Raw genomic sequence first — 21,746 nt, 5'->3', positions numbered from 1 at the left:
CCAAACAGTAGTAGTGATGTTGGGGAGGGTATCAAACAGGAAATTAGGGGTGCATGCAATAAAGGTGCAGCAGTTATAATGGGTGACTTTAATATGCACATAGATTGGGCGAGCCAAATTGGAAGCAATACGGTGGAGGAGGATTTCCTGGAGTGCATAAGGGATGGTTTTCTAGACCAATATGTCGAGGAACCAACTAGAGGGGAGGCCATCTTAGACTGGGTGTTGTGTAATGAGAGAGAATTAATTAGCAATCTCGTTGTGCGAGGCCCCTTGGGGAAGAGTGACCATAATATGGTGGAATTCTGCATTAGGATGGAGAATGAAACAGTTAATTCAGAGACCATGGTCCAGAACTTAAAGAAGGGTAACTTTGAAGGTATGAGGCGTGAATTGGCTAGGATAGATTGGCGAATGATACTTAAGGGGTTGACTGTGGATGGGCAATGGCAGACATTTAGAGACGGCATGGATGAACTACAACAATTGTACATTCCTGTCTGGCGTAAAAATAAAAAAGGGAAGGTGGCTTAACCGTGGCTATTAAGGGAAATCAGGGATAGTATTAAAGCCAAGGAAGTGGCATACAAATTGGCCAGAAATAGCAGCGAACCCGGGGACTGGGAGAAATTTAGAACTCAGCAGAGGAGGACAAAGGGTTTGATTAGGGCAGGGAAAATGGAGTTCGAGAAGAAGCTTGCAGGGTTGCAAAAATTTCTATAGGTATGTAAAGAGAAAAAGGTTAGTAAAGACAAACGTAGATCCCCTGCAGTCAGAATCAGGGGAAGTCATAACGGGGAATAAAGAAATGCCAGACCAATTGAACAAGTACTTTGTTTCGGTATTCACTAAGGAGGACACCAACAACCTTCCGGATATAAAAGGGGTCAGAGGGTCTCGTAAGGAGGAGGAACTGAGGGAACTCTTTATTAGTCGGGAAATTGTGTTGGGGAAATTGATGGGATTGAAGGCCGATAAATCCCCAGGGCCTGATGGACTGCATCCCAGAGTACTTAAGGAGGTGGCCTTGGAAATAGCAGATACATTGACAGTCATTTTCCAACATTCCATTGACTCTGGATCAGTTCCTATCGAGTGGAGGGTAGCCAATGTAACCCCACTTTTTAAAAAAGGAGGGAGAGAGAAAATAGGGAATTATAGACCGGTCAGCCTGACCTCAGTAGTGGGTAAAATGATGGAATCAATTATTAAGGATGTCATAGCAGTGCATTTGGAAAATGGTGACATGATAGGTCCAAGTCAGCATGGATTTGTGAAAGGGAAATCATGCTTGACAAACCTTCTGGAATATTTTGAGGATGTTTCCAGTAAAGTGGACAAGGGAAAACCAGTTGATGTGATATATTTGGACTTTCAGAAGGCTTTCGACAAGGTCCCACACAAGAGATTAATGTGCAAAGTTAAAGCACATGGGATTGGGGGTAGTGTGCTGACGTGGATTGAGAACTGGTTCTCAGACAGGAAGCAAAGAGTAGGAGTAAATGGGTACTTTTCAGAATGGCAGACAGTGACTAGCGGGGTACCGCAAGGTTCTGTGCTGGGGCCCCAGCTGTTCACATTGTACATTAATGATTTAGACGAGGGGAATTAAATGTAGTATCTCTAAATTTGCAGATGACACTAAGTTGGGTGGCAGTGTGAGCTGCGAGGAGGATGCTATGAGGCTGCAGAGTGACTTGGATAGGTTAGGTGAGTGGGCAAATGCATGGCAGATGAAGTATAATGTGGATAAATGTGAGGTTATCCACTTTGGTGGTAAAAACAGAGAGACAGACTATTATCTGAATGCTGACAGATTAGGAAAAGGGGAGGTGCAACGAGACCTGGGTGTCATGGTACATCAGTCATTGAAGGTTGGCATGCAGGTACAGCAGGCGGTTAAGAAAGCAAATGGCATGTTGGCCTTCATAGCGAGGGGATTTGAGTACAGGAGCAGGGAGGTGTTGCTACAGTTGTACAGGGCCTTGGTGAGGCCACACCTGGAGTATTGAGTACAGTTTTGGTCTCCTAACTTGAGGAAGGACATTCTTGCTATTGAGGGAGTGCAGCGAAGATTCACCAGACTGATTCCCGGGATGGTGGGACTGACCTATCAAGAAAGACTGGATCAACTGGGCTTGTATTCACTGGAGTTCAGAAGAATGAGAGGGGACCTCATAGAAATTTTTAAAATTCTGACGGGTTTAGACAGGTTAGATGCAGGAAGAATGCTCCCAATGTTGGGGAAGTCCAGAACCAGGGGTCACAGTCTAAGGATAAGGGATAAAGGATGAGATAAGGATAATCTCATTTAGGACCGAGATGAGGAGAAACTTCTTCACCCAGAGAGTGGTGAACCTGTGGAATTCTCTACCACAGAAGGTAGTTGAGGCCAATTCACTAAATATATTCAAAAGGGAGTTAGATGAAGTCCTTGCTACTCGGGGGATCAAGGGGTATGGCGACAAAGCAGGAAGGGGGTAATGAAGTTGCATGTTCAGCCATGAACTCATTGAATGGCGGTGCAGCTAGAATGGCTGAATGGCCTACTCCTGCACCTATTTTCTATGTTTCTATGTTTCTATACTCAACTTATTGTGCCCAGTTCTGGTCATCAAGAAACAAGATATTCAAGCACTGGAGGCAGTGCCGAGAGGGGCAATGAGACCGATGCCTTGTGCCAGGCGTCTCAATTATCTGGCAAGATTGGAGAGACTTCGGATTTTCAACTTCGGTGGAAGTGTCTGAGGGATATTTAAGAAGCTTATAAGTTAGTAAATGATATTGAAAAGGTTAATCTGCAATATTGCTGTAAAATAAACAATGGGAGCAGGACACAGGTTTGAACTAGTAAAATGTAGATTTTGTGATGTCAGTGAGTGATTATGAATGAATATATGAAGTAAGATATGATGAATGGCCTTTATTGCTGCTGAACGGTCCTGGTAAGCTTCACTGAACCGGTGGGCACCGCATGATCTCATTCCAAGGTCACCCAGGTGTGCACTAGGGCTTGAAAAACAGGCAAACAGTTGGAGCATCCCATCCCAGTGATCCGATACATCCTCGACATCTGAATGAGAATTTTTGCCAGGTCATGCAGTAGCCTTACACGGATGATTCATTTTACTTATTATTTTATTCTAATGGCTGTTTCTTGTTTGGAATATGTGGCTAACTTCTAACTGCACATTATGCATTATGTATTGTAAGGGGAGTTTTAGGGTGTAGGTTCGAATCCACACTCCCCTGGGGTTCTGTACGTGCGATTTATGAGGATGGGTGAGTAACGAGGCACCAGACACAGTGGGTAAGAGTACAAAATGGCTAATGTTGTTTATTTAGCATAGTAAACACCAAGATAGAAGGCATAGGAAGAGGTCATAAATAGCAGTAATGGCACGATCTCACTCAACAACACGAAAAATCTCGCAACATGGAAGGGGAAAATAAGAGGTTGAAACATTCCACTCACACACAACCACACCTCCCACTTCCAACCTTCTTATCAATTCCTATCCTAAATTGAGTCTGTGAGGGGGTTTGGGCTACACTCACAATCCTATCAACTCTGTGGTTCTGGGGGCACTTATTTCAGCTCGGGGTCCCTCTGGGGTGGGTTTTACGTTGTTGGTCGGTTCGGTTTTCCTCCTCGATGTTGCGTCGGTTTCTTCTCTTTGCCTTTCAGTTGGCTCCTAAGCAAAAAGCTGCTGGAGTTAAGCACACCTTCCCCAGAGCAAGGGCCCTGTGAAAAGCTGACTCAACTCCCAAAAGCTGACTCCAACCTCCAACCTCTGGTTGGTTTCCTTGCTCGGCTCAGCTGTGGGAAGTCACTGTCACTGCCTGCTGGTTTTCAGTCTTGGTGGATACGTCTGCAAAACTGCTGCTTCTTCCTCTGATGGAGCGAGAGCGAGAAAAAGCTCTCTCTAGATACAAGCTCCAAGCTCCAAGCTCCAACCTCCCCCCTCTCCAAAACCTCCCCCCTCTCCAAAACCTCCCCCACCTTGCAAAACCTCCAACCTCTCCAGCTGCTTCCACACCCTGCTGCTTCTACACCCCTGGTGGTTCTGTAGGTCCTATAACCAATTTAGTTCTGGCCTTTTCCCGCTCAAACTCAGTGGGTGGTCCATTGTGTAAGTTTGGGCGGGGAGATAGCTTTGAATATTTAATCAGAAGATGTCACAGGTACAGATAGGTGTGAGGACAGGGGTATTGTTTCAGTGCACATTGGTGTCTAAAAGTCTGCTGGTCCTTTGTTACAGTCCTGGGAGTCAATTGGTTTGGGCCTCCCCTTTGATGGGCCATTACTGCAGTGATAGTCCACTGTCCATATTAATTAGGTAGATGATGGTCCACATTCATTAGGGGTGAGTCATATTTTCAAACTGGGCCGGGTAGTCCCTATTGGTTGAGGATTTCCCCGCTTCAGGCCCGACTCGACCCCTGATTGGCCTGCCAGAATGCACTTTTCTCCCATTGGACAGTGCCTCTGTCTCACTTGTGAGCCAAACTCCACAATGTCTGTATCCGCCCACACGTTTCCCAGCCTGCCTGGTCTGAGGGTTTGGTGGCCAAAAATGTTCATTTAAAATGAATAGAACGATCCCATGTTAGTTTTCTTGTCCTTAGGGTGTTTCAGTAAAATGCGGCCGTGGATTTTTGAACCTTACACTCCCCCATTAAAATACTCTGTCTCAGGGTGTTTTCAAAATGTGAAGCAAAACCTTTTCCCCGTCACAGAGCCAATCTTCCCCAAATCGTACCGAAATCCACGATAAAACATTAAAATACACCAATGGTTTCCATACGTTTGGAATCAATACAATATTGAAAATGTAAAAATGCTTCTCAACCAATCCCCTTCACCAAAATCATAATAGTACATAGTATCACACATCATAGTATTACAGATAGGGAGGTACGGACCTTTTACAAGGTACAGACTTTTCTTTGTACGAGCCGAATGTATTGCACTATAATCAGTCCGTCATACTGCATAGACTTGGCCTCCCGCATAGCTTTCTTAAATTTTTAAATGACGGCCCTTTCTCCTAAACTGGCAGCGGATCACCAGCAAATAGGCTACGATGATCAGCTGTGTCACTACCAAGGCGTGAGAGAGGATGCGGTCCCAGGCTGGGACCTCTACGTCCAACCCCCCAATCCCACCAGGGCCTTGAATTTAAGTCAGCTATCTGGGCTCCCAATGTCACTGTTTTTCTTCTTGTAGGGTGAAATAATGTTTCTGGGATTTTTGTACTGCTTTGAACAGATCTGTCAGGTGCTCTGGTAAAAATGGAATATGGTATCCGAAATTGTCCATGCTATCATTGATGCCCCGGTGTTGAAACCGGTAAAAACATCATTCCAGATCCATCTTCTGTGTCTTTTCGGTTTGACGTTGTCTTTGGGTTGCAGACTGTACAGCAAAGTCTTATTCAAATAGCCAAAAATCGAGCCCGTAGAATGTGCTGAACATTTCTCGATGGAGAGCCTGGTAGAGGCGTTCTGTCTCTTTTGGGCACCACTCAGGTAGGTGCACCTCGGTAAGATTTAGGATGATAGAGGCCACGGCGTAGTGGACCCCCTGGTATAGCAACTTGTCCGTGGGAACCAAAACCAAACCATTCTCTGGTCCCTGGGTGGTAGGGCATCTGTCCGTGTCAGTTGGTTCAGTCGGGGCTGTGGCCAGGGGCTGTCTGGGGTGTGCGCTTATCTCGGTGGCGTGGATGGAGCTGGGGTGGCTTACTATGCATGCGACCATGCTCCGTTCCGTTCCCATCCCATTCCCCCCCCCCCCCCCCCCCCCCCCGGCTTCATCCCGCCACTGTCGGGAGAACGCTATGGTGATGCCCGCCGGGCATATCTTCTCTAATCCCCACATGCACACATACACTCTTAACTCAGCCTCCCACCATTTATCCCAACACACACTCACTCCCCCCTGGGTGCCCGTGATGGTCCGGTAGGTGCTGTTGTCCAGTCTCTCCCAATCTGCTGTCGGGTTTCCCATGTCCTTGCTCAGCTTCCTGAGCCACCACCACCTTCCCACCGGGAAGGTCAGGCGAACCCTCTTCCCAACCACTACCCGGGATGTGGTCACCTCAATGTTGGGGCAGGTGACTGATGCTTCCCCATACGTGACCCCAGGGTGGCTGGAGTATCTAGTGGAATTGGACCCCAACCATCCTGGCCACCTTCCCCTGTGGACATATATTGCGGTCCCCTCTACCCCTGGTGTCCCTTCTCCTGTGGTGACAGTTGGTACCTGCCACCCTGAGCATCCAAAAATAATAGCAGCTTCAGTCTCTCCCCGGTAACCGATGCACATTCTGATGTAATTGCACAGGAGCAGGATTTTCTTCATCTCTGGTTCCTCTTCTGAAAGACAAAACCTCATTTGGTTCAAAAACCCTGAGCCCCCTGGCTCATCCCTCCCCCATTTTCCACTCTGTCTACACCTCACAGTACCCCTGCACGGGTTTAAACTGTGTGTGTCTATCGCTCTGACCGCAAACCGCAATTTTACTGTGGAAGTCAAGGGGTTTCAACTAATAAACACTTGAAACAACAAACAAATCTTACACAAAAGAGGAAGTGAGAGGGGAAAAAAAGAAGTCCAGGCTCCCTATCCCATTGGCTCAAAAGCCTCACTGTTTTTCTTCCTATATTGCAAAGGCCACCTGAGCCCCACTACACTAGAGAAAACTTTATATATATCTGTACACACCTACTGCTCTCCTTTTTAACCTGCTTGCCACCCTTCCCGGGTGGCTGTGCTAATCCCTGGGACGCTCCTTGGTTTTCCTTTTATGCGGGGGAATGTAGGGGGGAGACCACCTCTCCTTTGGCCTCTTGGGCCGGACCGACCTCCGCGGCCCCTCTGTCTCCCCTGCCAAGGTGTCCCCTGAGCTTCGGGTCGTGCTTACTGGGCTGGTACAGCCCCTCAACCCCTCCAGGGATGGCTCACTGCCCTCGGGAGCAACGAAAATTCCCTCGGCAGGCTCCTCACTGCCGGGGACTCCCGTATCCTCTGGGGGCTTTGGGTTGTATAAGGGTTCCACCCGAAACCACTCACAGTTGATACTCTCACAGCGTTTCCTCTGTTCTTCTTGGGACTACTCACTACTGGGACCCACTGCCACCCTCTCTCCTGCAGGCTCTGGGCTGTCTGCACCAAAAGCTAGGCTAGCCCCGACAGGCTCCTCACTGTCAGCGGCCCCTTTCTCCGGTACAACCCCTTCCCCGTCAGGAGACCTTGGCTGCAGGGTCACATCCAGTGATTGGCTGCTTGCCCTGCGCGGCCCTTTTCCCCTAGTACCTCTCGGGAAAGTAAAACAGGCTGCTAGGGATGGTGGCACTCTTGGCTGCGGAGTCTGAGCGGATCTCCTAATGGGTGGAGGTGAGACCTCGTTCCATATGTAAGGTGGGAATCCCCCTTCCTGTGGGTCCCAAATCTGTTGGTAGCTTGTACCTGTGAAGCAACTCACTGCTCCTTGTGGTGGGATCGGTGGGGCTGCAGTAGTGGGCTGGGGGCCTGGGCTTCCCGTCGGGATTATTCCTCCGGGCTGTCCTTTCCCACGAGGTTTTGCCTTGTTGGGGTTAAACAGTTTACATTGGTTAATGTGAAACCATTTAACCCGGCGGGGCATCTTGACCGCATATACCATGGGGCTTGCCTTGTCGACAATACTGTAAGGCCCCATGTATAGTGGCTCAAAGACTCCCACCCTGGCAAAGTTGCGGACCATGACCTGGTTCCCCACCTGCCACTCGTGGTGTTTGCTCGGTTCCAGCAGCAATCGGTTGGTCTGATGCTGCTTCCCCAGGTTAGTGGCTGCCTGCCAGTGAATCTGCTTAAGGTGCTCCAACAGACACTTGGTAAAGCGGTCCCTATTCACCTCGATTACCTGAACTTCAGTCAGGACCGGGACAGGTACATGGGTGGGGGTTCGCATGGCTCTTCCAGTCCTGAGCTCGTATGGGGAATACCCCGTGCTTTTCGGCTGGCTGGCCCGGATCCCCATCAAAACCAGGGGCAACCTCTCCACCCACCTCTGCGGGGAATCCCCAGTCTCCTTCCTGAGTTTTTCTTTCAAGGTCCTATTAATACGATCCACTAGCCCTGAGGACTGGGGGTTGTAGGCGACGTGCCACTTCCCCTCAATCCCCAGCACCTTAAGGGTTGCCTGCATGACCTGTCCCGTGAATTGGCTCCCCCAGTCAGACTCCACGTACTGTGGAAGTCCCCATCTGGAGAACACCTCCCTAACTAATATCCTGGCAGTCCCTGCTGCTGTGGCTGTTTGGCAAGGGAAGGCTTCAACCCACTTTGTGAAAATGTCCACCAAAACCAGACAGTACCAGTACCCTCCCTTAGCCACAGGTAGGGGCCCTATGTAATCGATTTGTATCGATTACCATGGTCACTCTACCCTCCTTGCGTGTCCTAGAGACACCATTCTTTTCTGGGGATCTGGATTATTGGCTGTACAGACAAGACAGTTCGCGCAAAATTCACGAGTGTCTTCCCAGAGCTGGGACCACCAAAAGACCTGTTCCACCCGTTGCCAAGTGACCTCCGGTCCGGGGTGTCCAGCTCCAGGGCCTGCGTGGGCCAGCTGAAGGAACTCCCTCTGGTGCTGCTCGGGCACTATCCACTGCTCTCCTTTAAATAACATTTTCTCCCTAACATGGATGCCTGTGCCTCCGTACGGTCCTTCGACCTTTTCTCCCGCAGTCAGCTTGTCCATGACGGAATTGAGGACGGGATCTCATGCCTGTACCTGCTGGAGGTCCGGGGCCAAAGCCACCCCTGCGCTCCCTTGTGTCCCCCGTCCGTCCCGGATAGCTGCTATAGGGCCTGCCTCGAGCGGCTTCCACTTGGTTCCTGTTCGGGCTCCCTCTTTGACAAGTTGATCTGCCTTTTGGTTCCCCGCAGCCCTGGGCTCATGTTTGTTATGGTCCTTTACTTTGTGAATGCAAATGTCTGCCCTGGTCCCTACGGCCTACATGATGTGCTGCAGTAGGGGTTTTATGGCCAGGGGCTTACCGTCTGCAGATGTATACCCGCGACGGGACCAGATGGCTAGGTACTCCGTGCAGGCATTGTAGGTGAACATACTATCTGAACAGATGGTATCGGGCCGTGGGAATTCGTCGGGGTGGGTGACTACATACATGACTGCCGACAGTTCAGCATGCTGGCATCATAAATCTCGCACCCTGTGAGCCTTTCCCCTGCCACCACCGTGCTGGACCTGTCAACATAGTTCTCCCGGCCGTGGGGATGGATCCCCGCCCGGAGCCCTATGTCCACGTCCCAGACTCCCTCAACGGAGCAACGGTGGGCTTTCCCGGGGTACAGCATGTTGGCTGCCAGTCGGGGCTCACACATCCCTTTTACTCTCAAATCCATCTGTGAGAGCAGGAGGGTGCAGCGAGCAATACGTGTGCTACTCACTGTCCCATCCTTAATTCTCCCATCCAGCTGAATCTGAGTGGGGGTGTGATGAGTGAGGAGGGTGATGGGGGACACTCCTGTGAACACCTGCGACCGCTTCACAGCCCAGTGGGTGGCCAGCAGATGCCTTTCACAGTTTGAGTAACCCCTCTCAACCTCAGTGAGGACCCTGGACGAGTCGACCACCGGTCTAAGCTGGCCGTGCCGCTGTTGCATTAGCACAGCACTTAAGCTATCCCCACTGGCTGCTACCTCCAGGAAAAATTCCTCGCCTCATCTACCACTCCCAGGGCCGGAGCTTACTGCAGGTCTCCCTTGAGGCGGGTAAACGCTGCATCACAGTCCTCATCCCATTCCCACTCCGCTCCTTTGCGCAGGAGCCGGAGTAGGGGGGCTGCAATGGCTGTGTAATCCTCAATGAAGTCCCTGCAGTAACCATCAGACCCATAAGAACATAAGAACATAAGAATTAGGAACAGGAGTAGGCCATCTAGCCCCTCGAGCCTGCTCTGCCATTCAATAAGATCATGGCTGATCTGAACCCAGGAACGACCTCACCCCTGTAACTGTAGTCAGGGCCAGTAACTCCTGAACTGCCCTCCTCTTAGCCTCATCAATGGCTCTCTCCCCTGCCCACACAGTCAGCCCCAGGAATTTTACCTCTGTCTGGCCGATCTGTGCTTTCTTAGGGTTTACTTTAAAACCCTCCTCGTGCAGCAGTCCCAACAGCTCTGCCAGCAGGGGACCGTGCTCTTCCGCCGAATCGGAGAACAGCAGCAGGTCGTCCACGTACTGGACTAGCTGTCTGGGTCTGCTGAACTATTTCAGGCAGTTGGCCATACACTGATGAAAAATGCTCGGACTATTGTGGAAGCCCTGGGGAAGACAGTTCCAGGTATACTGCTGTCCTTTGAAGGTAAAGGCGAATTTGTACTGGTCCTCCCGCCGCAGCGGGATGGATCAGAACCCATGCGAGATGTTCAGTACCGTAAAGACGGCTGCGGACGCAGGGATGGCTGCGACTAGGTCGGCTATGGCTGCCACTATGGGTGCACAGGCAGGGATATTTTTATTGAGGACTCGGTAGTCCACCGTGGCCCTCCAAGAATTGTCCGTTTTCCTAACTGGCCAAAGTGGAGAGTTCACACGTGTGGCTATTGGTCTCAACACTCCCTGTCTGACGAGAGATCCCAATGCGACCTCTAGGTGTGCCTCAGCCTCCCTGGGAAAATTATATTGCTTCTGGGGCTTAGACATGGGGTCCCCATCTACTCTGACCTCGAACCCATTTACCCGTCCACAGTCGTGCTTATGCCTGGCAAATGCCGCCAGGTTGGCCCGCACAAAAGCCTGATAGATCATCGGGGTGCCATCTACCAGAGCGCCGAAGTCATATCCCTCCTTCGGCTTTACAGTGCAGAGGGAACTCTTCCCCTGCATGACTGCTGTACCTTCCCCCTCCCCGGTGTCAGCTGTGCCCCACAGACAGTGGTTCCTCGGGTCGACCAGAATTTTCTGGCCGCTGAGGAAATCTGCCCCTAGGATGCCCTTACCCACTCCCTCCCATGGCAGAAGGACACACTTCCACATGGTGTGGAGGGTGCCTATGTGTATCTGCAGCGGTTTGGAGAAGAAGCCCTCGCGTTCTTCTCCAGTGAAGCTGGTTAGGCAGTAGGGGATCCCACTGGATAGGGGTGAGGTGGTCGGGTCATCTACATGAACCAGAATGCACGAGGCCCCTGTGTCCAGCAGATACTCCCCCCGGACCCCCTCAACCCCCATCATGATATGTGGTCTGTTCCACGTATCATAGGTGACTGGGCAGAAGTACACGGGTTCCTTGGGGTCTAGTCATTGGGGGGGTGTTAGTCTGGGCCTGAGGGACTTCTCCCCTGGTCACGGCTGCGACCTCCCAGTCTGGGTAAGGAGTGCCTGCAGAGCCGCGAGGAGACCCTCGAGTGGGGCGGCAGGGCTGGGCACAGCTGGTTTGGGAGGGCTTGCGGCCGCGGGGACTGGGGCTGAGGTTGGGGCATGTGGACCTCTCTTTTCCTGCCTTGGATCCTGGCATTCCCTCCTCATGTGCCCTGTCTTCCCGCACTCATAGCAAACCACCTCTCTGCCTGCCTGCCAATTCCCTTCTTGCCTCCACTCTCTCTTATCAGAGCCGGGGCGGATCTCACACACCTTCCCCTTGGTGGGTTTTGTGGTGTATGTAGCACACAATCACTGACTCCACACGGTCTGGTGTTAATCTAACTGCTGTGACCTTCGTCCTTTATTGAACAGCCTCAGAGTGACTCCCAGGTATGGTGGTCAGCCTTTTATACTGCCTCTTGCAGGTACTTTCAGGTCTCCCACCACAGCGCCCTCTGTGGTGTACCATTGTGCTTATTATACATTTAAGGTACCAGGACAATGCACACATCAATACATAGCATCTCACTTCCCTCCCAGGACGCAGGACAATACACACATTGATACATAACATCTCACTTCCCCCCCCCCCCCCCCCCCAGTCCCGAAGCCGTTGCCGGGGATCTCGACCTTGTTTGTCCAACGGAAGGCAGATAGCATGGACAGTGCGTTAGTATGGTACATGTTATCTGGTACAGATGTTGCGTCAACGGGTTGCGGGTACACTGAGCAATTACATTAAATAGTTATTGACTGGTAACGGATCCCTGATTTCCTTATTAGCTCTTATTAATTGTACTTCATATCCATTATTTTACACAAACACAGTGACCATTCAGCATTAAAATATTGATATTATAAATCTGCCATCTCACATTAACATGGCTCATTTTAGCCTTACAGAAGTCCTTTGTGTGGACCACCACGTGGTAAAGCCCTTTTAAGACTCCCGGGTGCATTTCCTTTTTAAGGCGCTATCTTTGATGCAGCAGGATTCCACGAGGCTTCTCCTTGGGCGCCGCCATCTTTGATGCTCTGCTGCTCTGGACACGAGACCGCCGCCATCTTGCTCTCCGCCGCTCCGGATGCCCTCCGCCGCCGCAGCCTCCGCTCCCCTCCGCTGCCACCTGACTTGCTGCCTCTCCTGCGGCCATCATCGTCGCTTCTCCAGCGGCCACCGTAGCCGCCTCCCCTGCGGCCGTCGTGGCCTCTCCAGCCGCCGCACTTGCCGTCTCCCCCGCGGCCTCTGTAGCGGCCTCCCCTGCAGCCGCCGTGGCCCCCGCCCTCCAGCTGCTGCCGCCGCCCAACTCTCCCTCTGCGTGGGCCCCTCCGATTCGCCGGCCATCCTGGATCCCTCGTACACAGCCCGCAGCGCCTCGTCGGCTCACCCCCCGCCCCCCCATACGAGGCCTGCCTCTGCAGGGCTGCTTGCCTGTGGGGGCTAAGGCTGCAGGATCTCTGTGGCTTGAGGTCCGGGGCTGGGGCTTGCTCTGCTTGCCTGAGGGTGGATTGATGCTGCAGTTCCAGCTCAGTCGGCGCTGCTCTCTGGGAACCCGGGGCACGGCAGCATCCCGGGGAGCAGCAGCCAGTGGAGTGGTGAAGTCTTCCCAGCTCCTACGGACCGTCCCCATCTACCTCCGGCCGAGGAGCGTCAGCCCATCGCCTGCAACGACCCACAAAGGTAAACCGTGCGTCTCATCGCCATGGAATACCTGCACCTCCGCTCTGCGAAGAACAGGTATTAGTTCCCTGGTGTAGGTACACAGCTTCGCCCTGACCGGGATCAGCTTGGGTCGTGCAGCTGGGTTAATCCACAGTTTATCAAAAGTTCTCCGACTCATCAACGACGGACCCGAGCCCGTGTCCACTTCCATACTCACAGGGACTCCGTTGATTTTTACTTCCATTATCACTGGGGGCGAATCGTCGGTGCACGTATACAGTCCAAGCACCTCATCATCTTCTACCTGCTCCTCGCTGAACAGTGGATCATCCCCCATCTCCTCAGCCACATGGTGAGTCCGATTTCTTTTACACATACGCTGAAGGTAGCCTTTCATGTGGCAGGTATTGCACGTGTACTCCGCAAACCTGCACCGGTGAGCCCCATGGCTTCCTCCGCAGCGCCAGCATGGTGCTACTCGATTGACCCCCCTCAGCGGACTCTGAGTTCCAGGACCCCGAGGTCCGTGCTCTCTGCCCCGGGCAGAGCCACATTCTGCAGTTTTGTACGTGGTGGCCGCTATCCTGTGGACAGTGCCTGCCGGGTTTGAGACTGTGTGGATTATTTGCTTGGTGCTGCAAGTCGAGGTCATATATGCCCGGCTGATGGTGATGGCCTTTGTCAGGGTGACTGTGGGTTCCGTGGCTAGCAGCTTGTGAAGGAGGCCCTCGTGGCCAATCCCTATAACGAAAACGTCCCGCAAAGCCTCGTCAAGGTGTGCGCCAAAATCACACGGTGCCGCGAGTCTCCTGAGGTCCGCAGCGTATTTGGTGACATCCTGGCCCTCAGGTCTGCAGTGATGGTAAAATTTGTATCTGGCCGTGAGGATGCTCTCATGCGGTTTCAACTGGTCACGAATGAGTGTGATCAGCTCCTCATATGACTTGCCCCTGGCGCTCTCGGGTGCCAGCAAATCCCTGACGAGACAGTAAACCTCATCTCCACAACTAGAAAGCAATATCACCTTACGCTTATCTCTCATTGCGTCCGTGTCCTCCATCAGGTTGTTTGCTGTGAAGTAGTACTCGAGCCTTTCCGTAAAGGCCACCCAATCATTGCCCACGGTAAAATCTTTTAGCGAGCCCAAAGTAGCCATGGTTGCGTGGAGTTCGTCCGCTTCCTTGTCGCCAATGTGGTGTATGTAGCACACAATCACTGACTCCACACGGTCTGGTGTTAATCTAACTGCTGTGACCTTTGTCCTTTATTGAACAGCTCCAGAGTGACTCTCAGGTGTGGTGGTCAGCCTTTTATACTGCCTCTTGCAGGTACTTTCAGGTCTCCCACCACAGCGCCCTCTGTGGTGTACCATTGTGCTTATTATACCAGGACGATACACACATCAATACATAACAGGTTTCTCCCCCCCCGATTCTGCCATTGCGAAAAGAGAGGGTCAGCTGCCTCAGCACCGTCTCCTCTGTGGCTTGGGGGTCTCTGAAATCGAACCACAGGTTGGCCTGGGCGCGCAACTCCGGTAGGCTGTTTGCCACCAGTGCACGCAGCCAGCGACCACGTCGGTGTGCACCAGCTGGGTTCGGTCCAAATTCCCCCCACTGGCTTCCTTATATACTGGCCACAGTCGATCAGCGAACGCCTGGGGGGTCTCCCTGGGTCTCTGGACAGTGGCCTGTACCCGGTCGAACGGATAGACGTGTTCAACCCCATGGCCTCCAGGATATCCTCCTGGAGAGCGGCCACTGTTCGCTGACCCCCCTTGCTCTCAGCAGAGTGAACCTGACACAGGGCTGGGTCCAGTGAGAACAGGAGCAGTTTGCTCCGTTCGGCCTCATCGCAATCATTTGTGTCTCCTACCTGCTCTACTTCCATAAAGTGGACAGAGGGGTCTCCTTTTCGGGTAAGTTTGTTCACATGGGCCACCATCTGCCACAGCTGGGTTGCACGGTGAGGAAGCACGTATTGGTTCTGTAGGGGATACTCAGCCTGACCCACTGCGGGTGGTCCGAATCTACTCTGCCTGATGGGGCACATTGGGGCTGTCCCGGAGGTTTAGATTCCAGCATCTCACCCTGCCTCTCCTCCGGGATCCCCAATGGGGCTGTGGGAGAGGGCCTGTAGGATTCTTCCTCTCTATCCTCGTCCCGACAGCCTGTTTCACTATGCTCCCCCTTCCGCCAAGGGCTTTTGCCTCAGCTAGGGCCAGAGCTTTGGTGCCGGGCCGGGTGGGGATTCGAGTCTCGGGCACTTCCAGAGCTTTTGCTCCGGCTAGAACAAGGGCTGTTTTGGTTTCAGCCAGAGCCAGGGTGAGCCGATCAATTTGTTCCTGAAAGGAACGATGATCCGCCTCTGCCCTTCTGTGACACGCCTGAAGCGCAGCCTGTAGCTGGAGACTCTTGCCCTCCCCCAACCTTCCCTGGTTCTGAGCCTGGGCAAGTTCCACCTGCAGTCCCCTGACGTAACCTTTTCCTCAGTTACCTGGGACTGAAGGTACTCCCTGTGGTTGCGATAGCTTTCTCCATGCCTCTCTCGTTCCTGCCTCTCCCACTTTAAATCCTGATCCAGCTTTTCCCTTTCTTTGCTGGTCTTTACTAGCTCCTCTCTCTGCTCAGCTAACTCTGTCTGCAGGACATCTACCTGCCTGTCCAAGACCTGTATCTGCTTCTGAAAGCACATGAGCCACACTGCCTTTTCCACTGATCTTTTATCATCTTTACTCTGGGTCCACCTGGATGCTGCGTCCTCAGGCCGTTCAGCCCTCAGCAGCGCCTGCACCCACTTCCTTGAGCAGTTTATCCTTGCTGTTACATACCTAGCAATTCTACCCTCCATTTTATACTCCTCTCCGCCAAGACTGACTGTCTCTTCATCCTCACTCAATGCACGTCCCTTCGTGGTCGCCATTGTAAGGGGAGCTTTAGGGTGTGGGTTTGAATCCACACTCCACTGGGGTTCTGTACGTGCGATTTATGAGGATGGGTGAGTAACGAGGTACCAGACACAGTGGGTAAGAGTACAAAATGATAATGTTGTTTATTTAGAATAATAAACACCAAGATAGAGGGCATAGGAAGAGGTCATAAATATCAGTAATGGCACAATCTCACTCAACAACACGAAAAATCTCGCAACAGGGAAGGGGAAAATAAGAGGTTAAAACATTCCACTCACAAACAACCACACGTCCCACTTCCACCCTTCTTAGCAATTCCTATCCTAAATTGAGTCTGTGAGGGGGTTTGGGTTACACTCACAATCCTATCAACTCCAGGGTTCTAGGGGCACTTATTTCAGCTCGGGGTCCCTCGGGGTGGGTTTTACGTTGTTGGTCGGTTCGGTTTTCCTCCTCGATGTTGCGTCGGTTTCTTCTCTTTGCCTTTCAATTGGCTCCTAAGCAAAAAGCTGCTGGAGTTAAGTACACCTTCCCCAGAGCGAGGGCCCTGTGAAAAGCTGACTCAACTCCCAAAAGCTGACTCCAATCTCCAACCTCTGGTTGGTTTCCTTGCTCAGCTCAGCTGTGAGAAGTCACTGCCACTGCCTGCTGGTTTTCAGTCTCGGTGGATTCGTCTGCGGAACTGCTGCTTCTTCCTCTGATAGAGCGAGAGAAAGCTCCAAGCTCCAAGCTCCAAGCTCTCCAACTTCCAAAACCTCCCTCCTCTCCAAAACCTCCCCCACCTTGCAAAACCTCCAACCTCTCCAGCTGCTTCCACACCCTGCTGCTTCTACACCCCTGGTGGTTCTATAGGTCCTATAACCAATTTAGTTCGCGCTCAAACTCAGTTGGTGGTCCATTGTGTAAGTTTGGGCGGGGAGATAGCTTTGAATATTTAATCAGAAGATGTCACCGGTACAGATAGGTGTGAGGACAGGGGTATTGTTTCAGTGCACATTGGTGCCTAAAAGTCTGCTGGTCCTTTGTTACAGTCCTGGGAATCAATTGGTTTGGGCCTCCCCTTTGATGGGCCATTACTGCAGTGATTGTCCACTGTCCATATTAATTAGGTAGATGATGGTCCATATTCATTAGGGGTGAGTCATATTTTCAAACTGGGCTGGGTAGTCCCTATTGGTTGAGGATTTCCCCTCTTCAGGCCCGACTCGACCCCTGATTGGCCTGCCAGAATGCACTTTTCCCCCATTGGCTAGTGCCTCTGTCTTGCTTGTGAGCCAGACTCCACAATGTCTGTATCTGCCCACACGTTTCCCAGCCTGCCTGGTCTGAGGGTTTGGTGGCCAAAAAATGTTCATTTAAAATGAATAGAACGATCCCATGTTAGTTTTCTTGTCCTTGGGGGGTTTCAATAAAATGCGGCCGTGGATTTTTGAACCTTACAGTATGATCTACAAAATAATCAGTATAGTATGAAGTATATTGCTATTTTTGTTTGCTACTGTTTGGTGGACTACACAGAAATGTGACCAATGATATAATGTGAGTTTAACTGGGCAGGGTTGTGCAAGACTTTTTCTAGTTTCGATCATGTTTAGTCACGTGCAAATGTACATGCCCAGAGGAGCTCTGAGTTTTAGCATCAAACTTCTGAGTATGTGCAGCACTTGTGCATTAAACGAACTTACTCGCACATATTCACAGTACTTGAAAGGGTCTTGGAGTTGGAGAATCTGAGTCATATTGTATTACAACTATGGTCAACTTTATGCTGCAACCAATGTAATATAGATGTAAAATTCACTTAAAAGTAATGTATGTAACTTGCTATATTAAAATGATGAGTCCAAGGAACCAATTGATCATTTCTCTCTCCCTCTCTTCGCTCCCCTGCTGAATAACTCCCATAAGCAAAGATTGTCATGGGAATCAAAAATTAAGTATTGGTTTTACGTTTTTCCAAACAGGAATCTTATGTTTTCACTCTTCTTTTTAGTTGGCCAATGTGGCAATCAGGTTGGCTGCAGATTTTGGGACTTGGTTTTACGGGAACATGCAAATGTGAATAAGGTACATAAGCAGGAATACTTGTGATTTACTAAGTGGGAAAATGGAAATATGTTTACACATCATGTTGGTGAGTGATTAGAGGACACCTGGATCCCATGGGACTATACCCCATCATGAGATGATGATTTCAGGAGAGGAGGGAGAAAATATTAGTAGATAATATTGTATATATTCAATGTACTGATGAGGCTTAGTTGTAAGGCTTTGTTATTGGTTCTCTACCTCCCAACTGCTTTTCATGAACTGGTGATTTGTTTTAAAAGTGTTCACATCCATTCAGCAGAACTGTGTATACAATGCTGGCTAAAACTAATAGTCAGATTTATTTTAAGTAAGATAATCACGCAAAAACAGAAAAACCAGTAGAAACTAATAGTGCAAATATATATAATTTATATTATATATATTTAAAAACAACAGATTGAATCTATCCTTAAGAATTTAGATATATCCTTCAGACTTGTTCCTTATTCAGTTCAATGAACTGCAGGATGTTGTGTACACCTATTTTTGTAGACTTAATGTAATGTTTGTATGAGGGAATGGATGATTCTGTCTGGTGCATACTGTTGCATTGATTTTTGATCAAAATTGTATTGAAATATAAATGCTGACTGCATAAAATATTTACAGCTATAAAGTTTTGAAAGTTTTTCTATACATCTACCTTTTATGACATCAATCACATTGGAAAAAGAGGAATAGATGGAATGCACAGGTAGAGGATGGAGAAGTTTGGGAATGATCGCACATGTTTGATTTGGCTAAGTTACCATGGTAGGACAAAAGTCAGAGTCGGAGATGCTAACGGGTCTTTCTTGGAGGGGAAATTTCGGCCCCAAGACTTTTAATTTCATATGGTTTTTCTTTTTCAAGTGGCAAGTATAGGATACGTGGTTTCAAAATTGTAAAAGTCAATATTTTAATGTTTAGTACTGAAAATTTGCAGTGATTTGAATTTAAGACTGGAAAAGATGCACACTTCTGCAGCAGCATACAGTAGCCAAGTGTGCCATGGCTTTGAGTCCCAACAGTGTATGATTTGTTATATTTCTAAATAGTAAAATAAAATAGTGACTTGCTTCACTCCCCCTTTAAGAGTTTTCATCAAAATAAGCAGCATCTTCTTCCTCATGTTGCTACCTCTATCTTATTGCAAATATTAATTTATTGATCGAGGTTTGTTTACTGTTTCCACTACTTGGAAGAAGGAGTTGGTTAGATTTTATAATAGATGAGTTTGACTTTGCTGCCAGTATCATTGTGAAAGGGTCTATTTTTTTAATAGTTTAATTGCATATGGGCTACTTAATTTTAATAATAACATTTATGGAGAAAATTGATTAATTCTGTTTTTAATTTAGAAAGGGATCTATGATGAAGCACTTAGTAACTTCTTTAGAAATGTGGATACAAGGTAAGCAATATAATTTTGTATAGAGCTCTTATAATTAAAAATATTGCAAAGTCCACAACATTTTGTTGCCTTGGTGATTGATTGACAATGAACTTCAAATGGTATCGACCAATGGTGTAGTAAATAGATAATCACAAATGCTGGAAATTAAACCGTTTTTCAGGCAGTGAAAAGGAATAGATCTGCAGTTTTGCTATTGTGATATAATGTTTTTAGCGATTTATTATCCCAAAAACAATTACCTATTTCTTTATGGATCCATTATTTTACAGATCTACTGATGGAGATGGTATAAACCTTCCCAAAGGAATAATTAGATCTCTCAAAGCTCGGGTAAATTCTTTGCATACATAATGGGGTACAAATAAAACAGTAATGTAACTTAGTGAAGTAATAATTGCCTATTAGACTGCAAGCATTTCTTGATGTAGGATTAATTTTATGCAGGAATACTTCCACAATCATGAGAAGGATGGAATGAACAAAATGTTGTGAACATTCTGCTGATGATTCTGTTTAGTATTGATATTAGTTTTGTTTGGCAATTTACCTCATCCATTTGTCATGGTTTAATGTCATCTAAATTTAATTTTGTTTACCTATTCAGATCATTAATTGGATCTGATTGAATTGCTATGTAGAAATTGAATTTCCTGTAAGTATTCTTTTTGTTTCTAGGCAGTACTCATTGATATGGAAGAAGGTGTTGTTAATGAAGTACTTCAGGGTCCACTGAGAGAGGTTTTTGACAGTAAACAACTTATTACAGATGTATCTGGTTCTGGTAACAATTGGTAAGAAAATACGTACATAATGTAAGAAAAGAACATAAGAATTAGGAGCAGGAGTAAGGTCCCTCGAGCCTGCTCTGCCATTCAGTGATATCATAGCTGATCTTCTACCTCAACTCCACTTTCCTGCACTATCCCCATATCCCTTGATTCCCTTAATCTACAAAAATCTATCGATCTCTTGTCTTGAATATACTCAAAGACTGAGCCTCTGGGGTAGAAAATTCCAAAGATTCACCACCCTCTGAGTGAAGAAATTTCTCTTCATCTCAGTCCTAAATGGCCGACCCCTTATTCTGAGACTGTGAGCCCTGGTTCTAGACTCCTCAGCCAGAGGAAACATCTCTGCTTCTACCTTGTCGAGCCCTGTACAAATTTTGTATGTTTCAATGAGATACCTCTCATTCTTCTAAACTCTAGAGAATATAGGCCTAGTCTACACAGTCTCTCCTCATACGACAATCCCCCCCCATCCCAGGAATCAGTCTGGTGAACCTTCGTTGCACTCTCTCTATGGCAAGTATATCCTTCCTTGGGTAAGGAGACCAAAACTGTACACAATTACTCCACAGGTGCGGTCTCACCAGGACCCTATATAATTGCAGTAAGACATCTTTACTCTTATTCTCAAATCCTCTTGTAATAAAGGCCAACATACCATTTGCTTTCTTAATTGCTTGCTGTACCTGCATGTTAATTTAAGTGATTTGTGTACAAGGACATCCAGGTCCCTCTGAACACCAACATTTACCAATCTCTCACCATTTAAAAAATACCCTGCTTTTCAATTTTTCCTACCAAAGTGGATAACTTCACATTTCTCCACATTATATTCCATTTGCCATATTTTTTGTCCACTCACTTAGCCTGTCTATATCCCCTTGAAGTCTCTTTGCATCCTCCTCACAATTTACATTCCCACCTAGCTTTGTATCATCAGCAAACTTGTATATATTACATTTGATCCCCTCATCTAAATCATTGATAAAGGTTGTGAATCGCTGGGACCCAAGCATTGATCTTTGTGGCACCCTACTAGTTACAGACTACCAACCCGAAAATGAGCCGTTTATTCCTACTCTCTGTTTCCTGTCCGTTAACCAATCCTCAATCCATACTAGTATATTACCCCCAATCCCAGGAGCCTTAATTTTGTTTAATAACATCTTGGGCCCAAGTTTCCACACGATAAAAAACGGGCGCCCCTCCGAGCTGGGCGCCCGTTTCTCGTGCCTAAAACGGCCCCGGAAAAAAAACGCCCAATTCTGGAGCGTTTTGCAGCTCCTTGTCTGTTTGGCGCCCAGGGGGGCGGAGCCTAATATTTGTAGAAGTATAAATAAGGATTTATTGTAGAATTTAATGACTTCCCTTCCCCCCCTCCCCCCCCCCCCACCTCGTTCTGGACGCCTAATTTGTAACCTGCGCCTGATTTTTTAATATGTAGAACAGGTTTTTTCAGTTCTACAAAAATCTTCATTTGCTCCATTCTAAGTTAGTTTGGAGTACGTTTTCACTGTGGA

General features: G+C 48.8%; 1 protein-coding gene across 1 annotated transcript in view; it reads left to right on the top strand.

Annotated features, from left to right (window-relative positions):
* Positions 1-21,746, top strand: part of tube1 (tubulin, epsilon 1) — a 58,483-nt gene that overhangs the window by 6,440 nt on the left and 30,297 nt on the right. The window contains exons 2-5 of the mRNA XM_070885324.1: positions 17,945-18,018; positions 19,383-19,435; positions 19,708-19,768; positions 20,114-20,229. Coding sequence (XP_070741425.1) covers positions 17,945-18,018; positions 19,383-19,435; positions 19,708-19,768; positions 20,114-20,229 — 304 coding nt within the window. The remainder of the gene's footprint in view (positions 1-17,944; positions 18,019-19,382; positions 19,436-19,707; positions 19,769-20,113; positions 20,230-21,746) is intronic.

Source organism: Pristiophorus japonicus, chromosome 7 (genome assembly GCF_044704955.1).
Source record: "Pristiophorus japonicus isolate sPriJap1 chromosome 7, sPriJap1.hap1, whole genome shotgun sequence".
Lineage (NCBI taxonomy): Eukaryota > Metazoa > Chordata > Chondrichthyes > Pristiophoridae > Pristiophorus > Pristiophorus japonicus.
The sequence above is the reverse complement of the archived record's forward strand: the minus strand, read 5'-3'. Positions and strand labels throughout refer to the sequence as shown.